This window comes from Schistocerca piceifrons, chromosome 11 (assembly GCF_021461385.2).
Source record: "Schistocerca piceifrons isolate TAMUIC-IGC-003096 chromosome 11, iqSchPice1.1, whole genome shotgun sequence".
NCBI classification, from domain to species: Eukaryota; Metazoa; Arthropoda; class Insecta; order Orthoptera; family Acrididae; genus Schistocerca; species Schistocerca piceifrons.
In genome coordinates, this window is record NC_060148.1 from 61,393,987 (window position 1) to 61,411,084 (window position 17,098).

Here is a 17,098-nt window from a genome sequence, read left to right on the forward strand (position 1 = left end):
CTGCGGTTGGTCTGAATGTTTTTTGCAACACAAGTTGCGAACACAGACCACAACAGAACTTCCTCCATTTCTATTTTTCAAAATAACTGAATTAAATTTTGACGTTTTCGGGGAGCGTAGTCGCTTGCCACTGATATTTCTTTTCTACACCGACAGATGGCGGGCGAGTAGTAGATTGGGGTTTGTGTCGTGTGAACACACCACATTTGCAGCGATCTTTTGCATGTACAGACATCTGCGCCGATGTCTGCGCAGACAGATCGTTGCGTGTGGACCGGGCTTAAAACAAAAGACCAAAGATGTATGTATTAGTTCGACCACATCGGAAAGAAGTTGGTAGCAATTCGCGTTGTAGCAGACACTTTGGTCATTTCCTCGTCTCACGTGTTCAATTGTTTTGCGGTCGTCGATTTGAGTAGCTGAAGAGGAGTTTCTGTTTGCCGTTCGTTTTTCGCTGTCTGTATTTCTTCATTCATTGTAACTGGTAAGTGATAATCGTTTTAGTCGCGCTATTAACTTTTTGTCTATGACGCGAAAAAGTGTTTCAGTGGTCTGCTTGCAATACATTGTAGATTCGTTCGTCGCAAAAATATTGTGTGTTCATGAAACAGTATGCTTGCCCTTGGTTCCACGTGGTAGTAACTGTAGATTTGATGTAAGCTTAAAGGGCTTGGTAAAAATTGTTAGTTCATGTGTATTTTTTTTTCTTTAATCGCAGTTATTGTATTGACCATTATAGAAAGTAAGAATATTTTCTCGCCATCGGTAACATTGTGATTGAGGACAGTTACTGTTGTACATATTTTGCAGCCAAATTGTTTCGAACAGCATGTGGTATTAAAGTTCTTGTTCGGTAATGAGGTTGAATGTGTGAATACGGCGAATTTTCGTTAAGATTAACAAGCATAAAAGAGTGAAGTTAGCTGTAATGTGTTATTGTTATATATATTGTATTCATATATAGTTTTAATGTTTTGATTTTTTAAACATTGGCATTAGCTGCAAATTTTAGGTAATGGAACCCCTGCATCATTTCTCGTAGTTTTAGTTGTACGTACATTATATGCATAAAAATAGTAGTTGGGGTCTTGTCAGTATTTACTGTGAGTTTTCTCATTTTGCCACGAACGTTTTTTGAATAAAATGTGTTAAATAGGCTATGCCGCAGAGATAGTCAGTTACCACTTGTCTTCAATACACAAGACTGGTTTGATGCAACTCTCGTTGATACTCTCTCCTGTGCAAACTTTTCCATCTGAGTAACTACTGGAACCTATGTGTTTCTGAATCTGTTTACTGTATTCATGCCTTGGTCTCACTGTATGATTTGTATCCTCTGCGCTTCCCTCCGATATTACACTGGTGATCCCTTGATGCCTCAGAACGTGGCCTACCAACTGCTCCGTTGTAGTCAAGTTGTGCCACAAATTCCTCTTCTCCCCAGTTCTATTCATTAGTTCATCAGTTATGTGATCTACCCATCTAATCTTCAATATTCTTCTGTAGCGCCACATTTCGAAAGTTTCTATTCTCTTCTTGCTTAAACTGTTAATTGTCCATGTTTCACTTTCATACACGTCTACAATCCATACAAAAACTTCCAGAAAAGACTTACTGACAGTGAACCTGTATTCGATGTTAAGAAATTTCTCTTCTTCGGAAATGCTTTACTTGCCATAGTCTACATTTTATATCCTCTCTGCTTCGACCGTCATCAGTTATTTTGCTCCCCAAATAGCCAAACTCATTTACTACTTTGTGTCTCATTTCCTAATCTAATTCCCTTAGCATAACCCGGTTTAATTCACTAATTCCATTATCCTTGTTTTGCTTTTCTTTTTGTTCATCTTATATTCTCCTTTCAAGACACTGTGCTTTCGGTTCAACTGCTCTTACAGGTTCTTTGCTAATGGAATTGTCATCAGCAGACCTCAGTTTTTATTCCTTCTCCTTAGGTTTTAATTCATACTCGAAATTTTTCTTTTGTATCCTTTACTCCATGCTCAGTATATAGATATATCGGGAACAGGCTACCACTCTCTCCCTTCTCCCCCCCCCCCCCCCCCCCCCCCATCTCACTCCCTTTCGTGACCTTAATTGTTATTAGTGCCGTATGGTTTCTGTACATGTTGGGAGTAGCCTTTTGCTCCCTGTTTGAAGTCTGCCACCTTCAGAATTTGGTAATGTATTCCAGTCAACATTGTCAAAAGCTTCCTCTAAGTCTACAGATTCTAAAAATGTAGGTTTGTCTATCTTCTAAACGAAGTCGTAAGGTCAGTGTTGCCTCGCGTCTTCCAACATTTCTACAGAATCCAAACTGATCTTCCCTGTGGTCGGTTTCCACCAGTTTTTCCATTTGTGTGTAAAGAATGTGCATTAGTATTTTGTAGCTGATAGTTTGGTAATTTTCACACCTGTCAACACTTGATTTCTTTTGGTTTGGAGTTATTATATTCTTCTTGAAGTCTGAGGGTATTTTGCCTGTCCTCCATCTTGTACACCAGATGGTAGTTTTGTTAGGGCTGGCTCTCCCAAGGCTATCAGTAGTTCTAATAGAATGTTGTAAACTCCCGGGGCCTTATTTCAGCTTAGGTTTTTTGGTGCTTTGTCAGATTCTTCATGCAGTACATCTCCCTTTTCACCTTCACCTACTTCCTCTACCATTTCCATAATATTACCGTCAAGTACATCTCCCTTGTATAGACCCTCTGTATACTCCTTCCACCTTTCTGCTTTTCTGTCTGTGCTTCCCATCTGAGTTCTTGATATTCATACTTCCCCAAATATCTCTAATTTTCCGTTAGGCAGAATCTATCATGCCTCTAGCCATCCCTGCTTAGCCATTTTGCACATCCTGCTGATCTCATTTTTGCGGCGTTTGTATTCAGTTTTGTCTGTTTCATTTACTGCATTTTTGAATTTTCTCCTTTCATCAAATTCATTCTCTTCTGTAACCCAAGGATTTCTACTAGCCCTAGTAGTTGTAACTACTTGATCCTCTGCTGCCTTCATTATTTTGTCTCTCAAAGCTACCCATTCTACTGTATTTCTTTCCCCATTCTTGTCAATTGTTCCCTAATGCCCTCTCTGAAACACTCTACGGGTCAGTGGAAGTGTCAGATTCCACCCTTCTGCTTTGACATGTGATGTAAGGGTGTTGTGGTGTGTGACGTAATTATGGCTCAGTGCTTGAGTTGGTTGTGTTTGTGGATGTTGCATTGTTGTTTCATGGTGCCCTTGTGTGGGTAGGTGGGTGGAGTTTTCATTAGGTGTTACTGGTTTGTTGTTTGTACTGTGGCAAGACGTTCAATATGTGTGTATATTTGGGGGGGGGGGGGGCGCTTGCCGATCTAGTTTTCAGTGTGGGAATTTTCTGGTTGAAAGTACATGGTTTTTTTGTCTATTCTTCTCGAGTTGTTTTGTGTATTTATGGTGTATTAATGTTTTAATTTATGTACGGATGTTTGATTTGTGGATCTTTGAGGTTTTGATTTTATTTCTCGTAGTTGTAGGTGCTGATTTTTTTATATCAACAATTATGGTTGACCTATGTGGGTCACTTGAAATGACAGATTCCTGTTTTTGTAATTGTAGGTGTTGGTGTTTTGGTATCATCATTTGTGGTTGACGTATATTGGTCAAGGGAAATGTCAGATTCCAATTTTCAGTGCTTCAGTTGTAGGTATTGATGTTTTGGTATCTTCGCCTGTATAGGTCAAGGGAAGTATCTGATTCCTGCTCATTTTTGTTGTAGTGGAATGTAGTAATTTTTTCTTTTTGTTTATCATTTTATCTTTTGGGATCATGGTGTGTTCTTTTTACTGTTATATTTAGCTTGCACTCACCCTAAAACCCACAGGTTCCTGTGGTTGTCCCCTTAGTTTGATAGTACTTTTGGGGAAATGTAATTGTCTTATTTATATATATTTTCGTGTTTGTTGCCGTGTGTATGTAGTGGCATCATAGGTGCCACATTGGAGACTCTTGGAATAGCTATTTCTGCCAGGTTCATGACGTAATGGGTCAAAGCAGATGGGTGGAATTGCTCTTCTATAATATCCCCTCTAAAACCTCTTGTTCTTTCAGTTAATCCAGGCCTCATCTCAGACCTTAAATTTCTGACTTTTTGAAGTTTTAGTTTTTATGTACAAATAATAATTGTGGCCAGAGTCCACATCTGCCCCTGGAAATGTTTTAAAATTTAGAACTTGGTTGCTAGATCTGTCTTACCATTATATAATCTATCTGAAACCTTCCCGTGTTTCCCGGCCAGTTACAGCTACTACTGCGAATATTTCATAGTGTGTGTGTGTGGGGGGGGGGGGGGGGGCAGCAGTGGCAGTATCACACTATAGCTCACTTGCTGAGAGTTCTGCTGGTTATTTGCAGATGGTATTCTGGAGCCTACACGTGATACAATGTATCATAGTTTACTCACAACCAGAATGCCTTTATTATCGAGCTGTAGGTTGTAAATGGATCATCTTCTGTGGCATAGCATCATTGTAAATTGAAATAAATGAATGTTTTTAAAGATAGAGCTGGACATTGTGTAACATTTTTGTCGCTTGTATTAAACCATCTGTTCATTCCAATTCTTTCAGTACATATTTTCATTCTTAGTGTGTATGAGATTTTTAGAAGGATTGTTTTTCATTCTGAGCAATTTTTATTTTTTGGTTTTGTTTGTGGGTTTGGATTTTATGTATTCCTATCAATATGGAAGACATAGGGTGGGGTTTGTCAACTGCAATATGGAATACGAATTTTACAGTTGAAGTTTTTTCATCTATGCTAGTATCTTATTCATAAAAACAAAGATGAGGTGACTTACCGAACAAAAGCGCTGGCAGGTCGATAGACACACAAACAAACACAAACACAAAAATATCTCTGCTTGTGTCTGTATGTGTGGATGGATATGTGCGTGTGTGCGAGTGTATACCTGTCCTTTTTTCCCCCTAAGGTAAGTCGTTCCGCTCCCGGGATTGGAATGACTCCTTACCCTCTCCTTTAAAACCCACTTCCTTTCGTCTTCCCCTCTCCTTCCCTCTTTCCTGATGAGGCAACAGTTTGTTGCGAAAGCTTGAATTTTGTGTGTGTGTTTGTTTGTGTGTCTATCGACCTGCCAGCGCTTTTGTTCGGTAAGTCACCTCATCTTTGTTTTTATATATAATTTTTCCCACGTGGAATGTTTCCTTCCATTATATTGATATCACTAGTATCTTATTCTTTAGTTGACCTAAATAAACCGAAATACGGGATACAAATTTAACTGTTGGAGGTTATTTCACTGTTACTGGTACCACTATGATAATTTTCATCCGATACTATTAGTATCAAAGGTGGAAAAAAATTCATACCACTTACTTCAGCTTAGCTGTTTAGGTCAGTTGAAGTGTGAGATACAGATTTTATGTATATCGCTTTTTTTTTTTTGCATTCGTGGTTTTCAACTGAGGCACAGGATGCCAATGTTACATAGATTTTTTTTGTCTTTACTAGCATTAGCAACCTGGGATACAGATTTTACGTATGTCGATATTTTCACTTCTGCCTGAACTAGTATGAGCTGAAGAATAGGTTGCTAGTAGTAGCAGAGGCGAAAAAAGCAACACCTGTAAAATTTGTATCTCGTACTCCAGTTGACCTACATAGGATACTAGTGCTAGCAAAGGTAAAAAAAAGTTGCAATGTGTCTAATTTGATACCGTACTGCAGTTACCGTATGAAGATCAGCTCAAGTTCGGGATACAACTCATACGTCGACAGAGGTTAACGTTACTTGTCTTTTTTCGTTTTTGTGCTAGTATCTCTTTCAGTTGAGTTATGTAGGTCAACTGAAGAATAGGATACTATAGGTTCGTATGAGTAGTTGCCATTGGGCTCGTGCGCATGCGCAGAGCTGAATTCGCGTATGACCAGTGCCTTCCTCCCTCTTCTGGCTCCTTGAAGTGTGGCTGTTTGCCGTGTGAGCGGTAGCAGCAAGTAGCCAGATGCTGCCGCACCCTTGCTGCCAGATTTGCGCATGTGCAGTGTTTTATAGTTGGGGGGGGGGGGGGAGGGGGGTCCTTTCCCACGTCAAACAAAATAAAAACAGGTTTCTGTGGCTGGGAGCCATAAAGTGAATTAATATACATTCTCATAACCATGAAAGACCAAAATAAGTCAGTAGTTCCAATTTTCTGATTCTTTATATTATTTCCACAACATTAGCAATCAACCATTAATGTCTTGAAGAAGCTATTTCTGTTTTATAGATGAATTTGCTTTTACTTTTTGTTCCGCTGAGGCAGTTAGTTTATTTGAAACGAAGTGTTTCATTCCACACTATTGGCTACTTTCAACCTCGTTCAATTTCAAGTGGAAATTTTCATTTTCTGGGATGAATGACATTATACCGTAAAAAGAACCAAACATGAGAATACAGTACTGGACCTCCAAGAAAATTGGTATCGCAAAAACCACATGAAAAGCTGAATATCAGGTACTTCATAGTGCATCTGGACATAGAAACGTGTAATTAGAGTGGAATGAAGCATTTTAATATGGTTTATGAAATTCCGATTTTGCTGGAGTAGACTCGGAAGTCCTGTTTCTTTTGTGACACTGTAAGATCTCTTAATGCTATATACATACGAACACGGTAAACATTGACTTGAAGCTGACTAAGAAGGCAAATTTGGTCAGTAGTTTTGAACTAAATATTTTGTTTCAAATATAATGACAGCTGTAGCAGAACTGTACAAATCTGCCTTCTGTGAAAGGGTATTTGATCATGAGGCACTTGTCTAGTACTTCCTCTAGGCCTGAAGTTTTCTTAATTTGTGTTTGTCTTAAATTTTTAGAATGCTATTCTATGCTAAATTGTAGACTGGTAGCATATTGTGTTTTATTGTTTTAACTCCCCACATGGCTTCATATTTATTCCTACAGTAGAATATAAACTGCAAGTTGTACAGTTCCTTTGCCTCACAGACAACCATGTTAATTTTTTTACGCATTTTGAAATAGTCATGAAATTTATTGTCCATTATTGTGGTGTAAGCTAAAGAAGAAACTTTTTTCAAGTATTTTGTATTCAGTCCTATTAGCTTTTTTCAGTGCTGTGTAGATGTAATCCTGTTGGAAGTGCTACATAACAATATTGCAGAGTACGAATTAAAAATCTGTCAGTCACCCTATAGACAGACAATATGTATATGTGCTGATGGAGGTGTGTGTGTGTGTTTGTTTTATTGTCTCTATCAACATACCAACACTTTGGTTTAGTAAGTTACAGCATCTTTGGAGTAACTTACAAATGAAAGTGTTGGTATGTTGATAGACAATAAACAAACACACACACACACACACACACACACACACAAATTTATTTCAAGCTTTCGCAACCCAAGGTTGCTATATCAGGAAAGAGGGAAAGACGAAAGGGTGTGGGTTTTAAGGGAGAGGGCAAGGAGTCATTCCAATCCCAGGAGCAGAAAGACTTACCTTGGGGGGGGGGGGAGAAAGGACAAGTATACGCTCGGGCACACGCATAAATATTGATCTGCACATATACAGACACCGGCAGACAAATGTAAATGCAAAGAGGTTGGGCAGAAATCACTCGAGGCGGAAGTACAGAGGCAAAGATGTTGTTGAATGCAGGTGAGGTATGAGGGGCGGCAACTAGAAATTAGCGGAGGTTTAGGCCTGGTGGATAACGGGAAGAGAGAATAAATTGAAGGGCAAGTTCTCATCTATGGAGTTCTGATAGGTTGGTGTCTGTGGGAAGTATCCAGATAACCCGGACGGTGTAACACTGTGCCAAGATGTGCACAGAGGCGTGTTTAGCCACAGGGTGATCCTCATTACCAACAAACACTGTCTGCCTGTGTCCATTCATGCGAATTGATAGTTTGTTGCTGGTCATTCCCACATAGAAGGCTTCACAGTGTAGGCATGTCAGTTGGTAAATCATGTGGGTGCTTTCGCATGTGGCTCTGCCTTTGATGGTGTACACCTTCCGGGTTACAGGACTGGAGTAGGTGGTGGTGGGAGGGTGCATGGGACAGGTTTTACTCCGGGGGGCGGTTACAAGGGTAGGAGCCAGAGGGTAGGGAGGATGATTTGGGGATTTCATAGGGATGAACCCAGAGGTTACGAAGGTTACATGGACGGTGGAAAGACAATCTTGGTGGAATGGGGAGGATTTCATGAAGGATGGATCTATTAACTTCCCCAGATCAAGTGATGCACTCACTGGTGGGGTGTGTGGTTCTCTTGAACATATTAGTTGTTGCTTTTGTGATATTGGTGTATGTAATGATACCTGACAAAAGTGAGTTACCTGTAACTTTAAAAATTTCATTCCATTCTGGGTTGTGTTATTAAAGATTGGCAGACACGGATGTTAAGTTTATTGCCAACTAGCTTGTGTATCAGGTGAGATAGAGAATTCTCCTCTCCAGTACCAGTTAGTGGCAGTGCTTCGTAGACATCCCAAATCCCTTATAGAGTTAGTTTCTGATGTGCTGGGTATGTTTCGCAGGAATCAAATTATTCCACAGGGACTTGTCTAACATCTAATAAAACTGATGTGTATTAATTGTGCAATTTATTTGTAACATAAATTGCATTATAAATGTAATTCCCAAATGTGTGTTCTGTATATCTTACCAAGGTGGAAACCCTTCTGAGGTGACAACAATAGTGAGCATATACAGAGGCAACAAGTCATGGGATACCTCGTAATATTGTTTTGGACCTTTTGCCAAGCACAGTGCAGCAACTCAATGTGGTGTGGAATAAACAACTTGTTGGAAGTCCCCTGTAGAAATATTGAGCTGTGCTGCCTCTATTGCTCTCCATAATTGTGAAAATATTCCTGGTGCATCATTTTGTGCTGGAACTGACTGCCCTATTAGATCCCTTAAATGTTAGATGGGATTCACATTGGGCAGTCTGGGTGGCCACATCATTAATGTGAATTATCTGCAACATTCTTCAAACAATTGCTAACAGTTGTGTCCCTGTGACATGGCACATTATCATTCATAAAAATCCATCATTGTTCAGGACCATTGCCCTTGAGTGGCTGTAAATGGTCTTAAGATAGCCGAAAATAACCTTTCCCAGTATGTGATCAGTTCCATGTAATGTAAACATAGCCCCCACCATTATGGAGCCATCACCAAGTTGCACAGTGCCTTATTAACAACTGTGGCTTCGTAGGCTCTGTGCCACGCTAGAATTCCGCCGTCTGAAATTGGGATTCGTCTGACCTTGCCGTGGTTTTTCCAGTCATCGAGCGTCCAAACGATACGATCACAAGACTAGGACAGGCACTGGAAGCGATGTACTGTTAGCAGAGGCACTCGCATTGGTAGTCTGCTTCCATAGTCTATTTCACCTCACTGTCCTAACAGATACATTCATTGTATTTCCCACATTGGCTTCTGCGGTTATTTCACACCTTGTTGCTTGCCTGTTACCACTGACAACCCTTTGCCAGTGCCGCAGCAGTGTTGCCCGTGGCGAGATGTAACAGTTGGAACTTGGTATTCTCGGCAGGCTCTCGACATTGTGGATCTTGGAATAATGAACTGTGTAATGCTTTCCGAAATTGAATGTGCCGTACATCGACCTGCAACTACCATTCCGCATGGGAAGTTTAATTCCAGTCGTGTGGCCATAATCACTTAAGAAACCTTTTCACCTGACTACAAATGACAGCTCTGCCTCCTTTATTCCTTGTGTACATGATACTACCACCATCAGTATATGTGCACATTGCTATACCATGACTGTTATCATCTCAGTGTACAGTAATAAGATAAACTAATCATAGTGCTATTAATGCACTAAATATGGCAACTTCCTTTCACTTCATGCTTAATGCTATTCCCAGTACACCAACTAAATTCGAATGAATGAATTTTAACAGAGCTTCTTGTCAGGTTTGTCCCCCTGTGGGTCCGGGGGTTAGAACAGCCCTGCGGTATTCCTGCCAGTCGTAATAGGCGACCAAAAGCAATCTCATGTTTTGGGTCAGTTTTGATAAAAAATCATCCTCTGCCCAGTCACGGTCTTTACTCGCTTGTGACAAGTTGGGGATGTTTCGGTTTCAATCATGCCCCATAAGACCTTAAATATGATCCAGGTTATTATGTTCCACAGGGACCTTCTTTTGCAGTCTGACGACGAGCTGCACAGCAATTTAGAGTGGTGAGATGTTAATTTCATCTGCCACGTTCATCGAGGTCCGAGGGATAATCAGGTTGCCACTGGTTCCTTCATCTTGGCCTTCGAGGGTGATACATTGCCTGAGGAGGTCGAGGTGGTGGTCTACCACTGTGACATCAAGCTCTATATCCCTCACCTGATGCGGTGCTTTAAGGGCTGGAACTTCAGCCGTATGTCTTCCTGCTGTACTTCCAGTGTCACATGTCGAGATTTCGAACACCCATCACATCCATATACTCCGTGTGCCCTGCCTCCCATCTGTGTCAACTGCAGAGAGCATCATTCACCTTGCTCACCAGGCTTCACGATCCTCCTCAGTCCCAGAGACTGAATCAGTGAAGCCCTCCCAACCAATGAAACCCAAGGAGCAGTGAGAAATTTCCAAGAAGAAGACCTCTGAGACGAAGGAACTTACAGTGGGCCCACCCCACCGCAACGTACGAGCTCTGCCGAGATTCTGGCATCTACTGAGGACCTAGATCTCGCAGGACCCTCGGACACTGTGAAAGTCGATCGTGCGGGTACTCAGTTGGTGGCAGCAGGTGATCCGGCGGTGTAACGTACCACCTCGATCTCTTCACGCCGTTTTCCTCCGTGGACAATGTCATCCTCCAGTCGAACTGCAGCAGTTTTTCCCACCACCTTGCTGAGCTCCGACAATTTCTCAGCCTTCACCCTTTCTTCTTCATTTCTCTCCAGGAAACTGGGTTTCCGGTGATGCAAAACCCTGTCCTCCGTGGCTATTTGGGTTATTATAAGAATCCAGCAGCTTATGAGAGGGTATCTGGTGGAGTCTGTGTCTACGTCCTTAACACTCTTTACCGTGAGTGTGTCCCTCTTCAGACACCTTTAGAGGCTGTCGCTGTTCAGGTTTTGACGCCTCAGGGTGTCAACTGTCTGCAGTCTCTATCTTCCGCCGGATGGTGATGACCCGCAGCGTGTATTGGCTGCGCTGATAGCCCAATTGCCGCCACCTTTTCTGTTATTGGGGGGACTTAAACCCCCCCTTAACCCTTTGTTGGGTGGATTGGTGGCAACAGGCAGAGGCACTGTCACTGAGAAAGTGTTGGCACAGCTCGACCTTTCTCTATTAATGATGCCTCCACACATTTCAGTGTGGCACACGGCATGTACTCGGCCATCGACCTTTGTCTACAGCCCCAGCCTTCTACCGTTTGTCCATTGGAGTGTGCATGACAACTTGTGCGGTAGTGACCACTTTCCAATCTTTCTGTCACTGCCCCAGCGCCACTCACCTCGGCGTTTCCCCAGATGGGCTTTGAATAAGGCTGACTGGGACTGGTTCACCTGCATTGCCACTCTTGAGCCTCTTTCTCGTAGTGACATTGATGCGGTGGTTCTCACGATCGCCACCGGCATCGTTTCTGTCACGGAATGTGCAATCCCCTGTTCTTACTCTCGGGATCATTCTGAACGATGCTCATAACCGTCTGGCTGCAGTGTTTTCACTGCCGAGCTGGTCGCCATCTCTCGCGCCCTAGAGTATATCCGCTCCTGTTCAGGTGAGTCCTTAGTTATCTGTAGTAACTCGCTGAGTGGTTTACGAGCTATCGACCTGTGTTTCCCTCGCTCTCGACTGGTGACGGCTATCCAGGAGTCCGTCCACTCTCCTGCCCATTGCGGCCGCTCCGTGGTTTTGGTGTGGACCCCAAATTGTGTCGGCATCCCGGGTAATGAACACTAGCCAAACAGGCTGTCGGTGCACCAGCTTTGGAGATCGGCCTTTCGGAGTGTGATCTCCGTTCAGTTTTGCGGCAGAAGGTTCTCGGTACCTGGGCTGGTGAATGGCGCACCCTGCCTTCACTCGGCAAACTTCGGATTGTCGAGCAGACTACCGGTGGGTGGCGCTCTTCCTCCGGGTCTCTCGCAAGGACTGTTGTGCTCTGTCAGCTGCGCATTGGCTACACCTGGATGACGCACGGTTATTTATTGTGCCGCGAGGACCCACCTCTGTCGCTACGGTTCAGCATTGACAGTGGCCGATATTTTGTTGGACTGTCCACATATAACTGTGCTCAGGCACACATTTGCACTGCCTGATGTGCTCCCTGCACTTCTAACGAAGCTGTCATGGCAGGCTTAGTTTTGAGTTTTATTTGTGCAGGGGGTTTTTATCGCTCAATCAAAGGGTTTCTCTCTTTTGTTGTTTCTCACCTTTGGATTATGCTTTTAGATTGGGCTTTTTAGTTCTTGGTGGTTGGCTTTTCCCTTTTTTTTGTTTCTGTGGTTGGCCAACTACTGTAACACACTGTGTGTTTTTAATTCCTATTTTCTGGTCGTTGTCTGTTTTCTTGTTCTGTCATCCCTTGTCATCTCTGTTGCTTGTTTTTGTTCCTTGTGGGTGTTTCATGATTGTGGAAAAAGGGACCGATGACCTTTGTAGTCTGGTCCCTTCAACCACCACAAACCAACCATCTTGACAGGCTTGTGTTGACTCCAGTTCATTGTAGATCTCACGTTATATCTGTTACCGTGACAAAGATTTTGTTAACTCCCAAACAACTTTGGGGGGGGAGGGGGTGTCGTTTCCGATTAAATCCTTGACGTATGGACTCTAGTTTAATGTAACATTTAGTTTGCATGTCAAACCATTGTGAATAGGTGTCACAATACATAGTGCACACAGTCAGCTGCTCTTATCTTGTGAGGTAGTGTATTGTTCCCTGTGGAGAATCCTGCATGAATGCCAGACGCACACAGCTAAGTTTCTGTTTCATGAATGGGTGTGTTGTATCCCAGGCTATTTTCTTAAAATCTCTTTGAAAAATATATATGTATAGCTGGGTGTCAATGCATGATATGAAGTCCCGTCAGTTATGCCATGAGTCATTAATAACAGAGATAGCTTAAGGTTATTTCTAGGAACCTCCACAACATTTTAAATAAACTATGAACACCATTACAGCCAACACAGTTACAACTCTCTGTTTATCTATTGTAATTTTGAGACTACATGTGGGTAGTATGTGCCTTGTGTCAAAAGTAAAATTAATGCATCTGCATTTGCCAGTTCATTATTGGTACCAATGCTTGCTACTATGTTGAAGTAATTGTTAGTTCGCTGGTCCGTGATGGAATTTTCACGGCTGTCGGCAGAGCTTTTATCTCGGTCAGATTGTTGTATCACTGCTTTTGTTTCTTGTTTAAGAATGATCTGAACTGCTCATGTCTAAAGCCTGGAGTATTATAGATATTGAGTATAACGTAAACATTTCGCTTTTTTAAAGTAAGGCTGGAGGATTTTTTATATTTGTGGTGGCAGTGGACTTTCCTCAAAACTACAGCTTGTTCTCTAGCTCGGATATCACTGAGACCTGTGGAACCTACTTTCTGTCTTTAATTGTATTTGTTTATAGGTGCTGAAGGTAAAGTGGTGAAATTGAAGTGTTTGTTCTAAACAAACTCGAATTGGCATTATCGAGTTGTTAAATTACTGTATCAGAAACTGGGCAGCTTTTAATTTGTCGTTTTTACCTCCCAATTTCAGTTGCTAAATATGGCCAGTAACAGAGGCAGTTTGGTTCACGCTATGTCCGAGCTCCTGACGAGGGGCACGGGTGCCGACGTTACGCTGTGTGTCCGAGGTGGTGAAATAGAGGCGCACAGCTTAATACTCGCCGCCAGGAGCCCGGTCTTCGCAGCTATGTTACTGCAGCACGACACGGAGGAAGCTGCCAGTGGCCGTGTCCAGATACCGGATGTAGAGGCTGCCACTATGCGGCAGCTCGTCCGCTACATGTACACGGACGAGGTCCCGGAGGGGAAAGAATCTGCGGCAGAGCTACTCGCGGCTGCAGACAAATACGGCCTCCTTCTGCTGAAGGAGGCTTGCGAGGACCGGTTGCTGCAGAATTTGTGTCTAGAAAATGTGGCGGAGTGTGCGGTGCTGGCTTCGCAGCACTGTTGCTCGCGCCTGCTCGGTGCCGCCGTCGAGGTGATCTCCCGGGACCCTCCGGAGGCCCGCAAGACGGAGGGCTGGCGAGAGGGAGTGGCCTGCTGCCCGCAACTGATGACGCAAATCTCGGAGTTGGTTGAAGCGAAAATCAGGTTAGCTGGAATTCTAATTTCGTTTGTCTTTGTAAGTAGCACCTACAAAGTAGTGAGCCTTCTCTTGACACTTCCCAAAGGAATGGTTGGAGGTATGTATTTCACTGGTGTAAATCTCGCATATTCCACACGATCTGCACTTGGGACTATCAGTGTGTGTATTCTGTAAGGAGACACTCCGTAAGCATTTTTCTGCTCTGAAGATATGATGGAACTTTCACATCCTTCTGCTGTATTTTTGAAGGCAGTGTTGCAGTTTACAATCAGTTGCGGTGAAAATTTAGTGCAGATTTGGGACGTAAATGTATACTTGCCAAGTTAATTAGACCCAAAAAATTTTAGCAGAATTGTGCTTCCTTATATACAGTAATATTCTTAATCTGACTGCTGTGAGGGCTAAGTGTATTTTGCATGTGCACTTTTCTCCATTTTTGTTTTAACTGAATGTAGTGATTGAAAATGTTAAATTTGTCATAGAAAACCTTGTATACAAATGCAGTATACTGTGATGGAATTAAATTTTGGATGACATTAGCTCAAATGAGCAGTTGGCTAAAAGGTTTACAGGGCTGGATATTTCAATATAAAAAATACTTCCATGTAACAGTCTTGATATTCATTTCTTTCTTCTGGGCTTTTATTTAACAAATGTCTTCTTTTGTTATGATGCACATTTGTTTCGAAGGGAAAAAAATATTATACCAATAATCATTGTGGTATATTTGGAGACATCTATAGTTGACCTAATAGATCACAATGGAATGAATATCTGTAAATCATGTAGTCAGGTATAACTTGAGTGTGATATGCTCATGTGTATTGAGAGAAAAATAACTGTCACAACTATTTATTTAATCTTGATAGTACCTTCCCACAGGTGTATTTTTATTATGTAAGGTTAAACATCTGTCACAGCAACGAGTGTTCGGTGAAAGGGTAGCGTGAAGGACTGGACTGATAAGCAGTACGAGGACACGCTGCCGTAATCAGTAGTATTAATGTAACTTGTCAGATGGCTGGCTTTCTTGTGTGGTACCTCACAGGCTAGTGAAATTTAGTGCCAGTTTCTCAAAAAAGGCTGAGCAGCACTTTGTACCAGAGCAGTAGTTGTCAGATCTGTGTATCTGTCTGGTTTCTGCTTCTTGTCAGGTCTAATTTGGTACACCACCCTCTGACGTTTCTTAGAGTTCTAAAAATGTCAAGTAATTCTGTGTAACCTCAAAATCTCCTTCCCCATCCTGGAGCAAACTTACAAACCTTAATACACATTTCTCACTGATCGTGTGGGCTTATAGCATTCAAATGGTATAGTTAATAATTTTGCGACTATCTACTGTGACAGTAAATTTCTGTGGAAAGTACTCTCTCTCTGTTTTCCAGTGCCGCAAAGGATGTCGCCTTGAAGAAGTGGCTGCACGAAGCTGCAGAACGTGGAAATGTGGACGAACTCCCAGACATACTGGCACAGGGAGTGGACATAAACTGCCGGTGTGAGAACGGTTACACGGCACTTCACAAGGCGGCGAAGGGTGGCGACGTCTTGGCCGTAAACTGGCTGTTGGAAGCGGGTGCCGATGTCAGTGCACGGAATAACTGGCAGCAGACGCCCCTCCACGTAGCAGCGGGACAGGGCAGGCAGGGTGTCGCGATGACCTTGCTGTTTTACGGGGCAGACATAGACGCGTGGGATGGCAGCGGGCAGACGGCTCTGCAGGTTGCTGCCGCGTGTGGTGAAGCGTCCGTTGTTAACCTGTTGTTGCGGCTGGGAGCGGACCGATCTGCTGCCGGATACGGTATGACGCCTCTACAACTTGCCCAGGCGTACAACAGGAAGACTGTCGTCGGTATCCTGAGTGGGATTCATCCGGTGTGAGGTGGACCTTTCGTACCATTTTCGATAAAGCAAATAAACTTCTGGTTTACTGTGAAATGTGTCATTGAATTATTCAAATATTTACCTGCTCTTCCTTCCCACTTCTCTCTTCTCCTCATAGTGGTCCTCCTTCCACAGGTGAGACTTCCTAAACTCCTACCATCAACTACCCTGAAATTCCCAAAATGTAGTGTTTTACACTTAGTCTACTGGCAGTAGATCAAATGTTTGACTGGCACAGGAGTTCTATTGAAACTGCTCCAGAGCATCAATCATTAACATTTGATCTTGACTGTGTTCCAAATACACATCATTTTCAGTGAGCTTCTGGTGTGGTATTCTTGTAAACCAGTTTCAAGAATCGTACACCACATGCTCTTCCCAGAAGTGTCCAGTACTTCTATTAACACAGCCTGAAATTTGTGTGTGTACTGTTAATCCAATGGTTAGTGGTGAGAATATAGGCGCCCATACTTCCGCCAACACTTCATGAACTATGGAGTTGCTGCAAACTTAAGCATATAGGACACTAACGTACTGAAATTACATCAGGTTACTGACAATGTCCCAGGTTGCCTAGTTTGTCAATCTAATTTTGTAATGGTAAATGTAAATACCGCTGACCAAGGATACTGCTGTGGGACTTTGTGACTGTGTTGCTGGAAGGTTAATCAGCAGATTGGGCATAATACATTCTTCAATTGATGATTATATTTATCAAGAGATGAGTTATGGCCAACCACAAACAATTCAGTTACTGGAAATCACAAATGTCATGAAATTTACTCACAGACTGTAGAGAAGTTGCAAAATTTGTATCAGTTTGCCAACTTACTTAACATACTAAATGCATTTACACAACAGAATGCAGAGTGGAAGGTAATACCGAAGATAACATGTCAAATTTAAGAGCTGTTATAATGATATGAT

General features: G+C 42.4%; 1 protein-coding gene across 2 annotated transcripts; it reads left to right on the forward strand.

The window, feature by feature from the left end:
- Positions 1 to 355: 355 nt before the first annotated feature.
- Positions 356 to 16,225, forward strand: LOC124720349 (ankyrin-3-like). 2 transcript variants are annotated; one of them, XM_047245678.1, is made up of 3 exons: positions 356 to 484; positions 13,736 to 14,295; positions 15,676 to 16,225. In XM_047245678.1, the coding sequence occupies exons 2-3, from the start codon at positions 13,745 to 13,747 to the stop codon at positions 16,166 to 16,168; spliced, it is 1,044 nt and encodes a 347-aa protein (XP_047101634.1). In that variant the 5' UTR covers positions 356 to 484; positions 13,736 to 13,744; the 3' UTR covers positions 16,169 to 16,225. The 2 variants fall into 2 exon arrangements, with proteins under 2 accessions (XP_047101634.1, XP_047101635.1); XM_047245679.1 differs by having other exon boundaries at positions 425 to 484; positions 13,730 to 14,295.
- Positions 16,226 to 17,098: the final 873 nt, after the last annotated feature.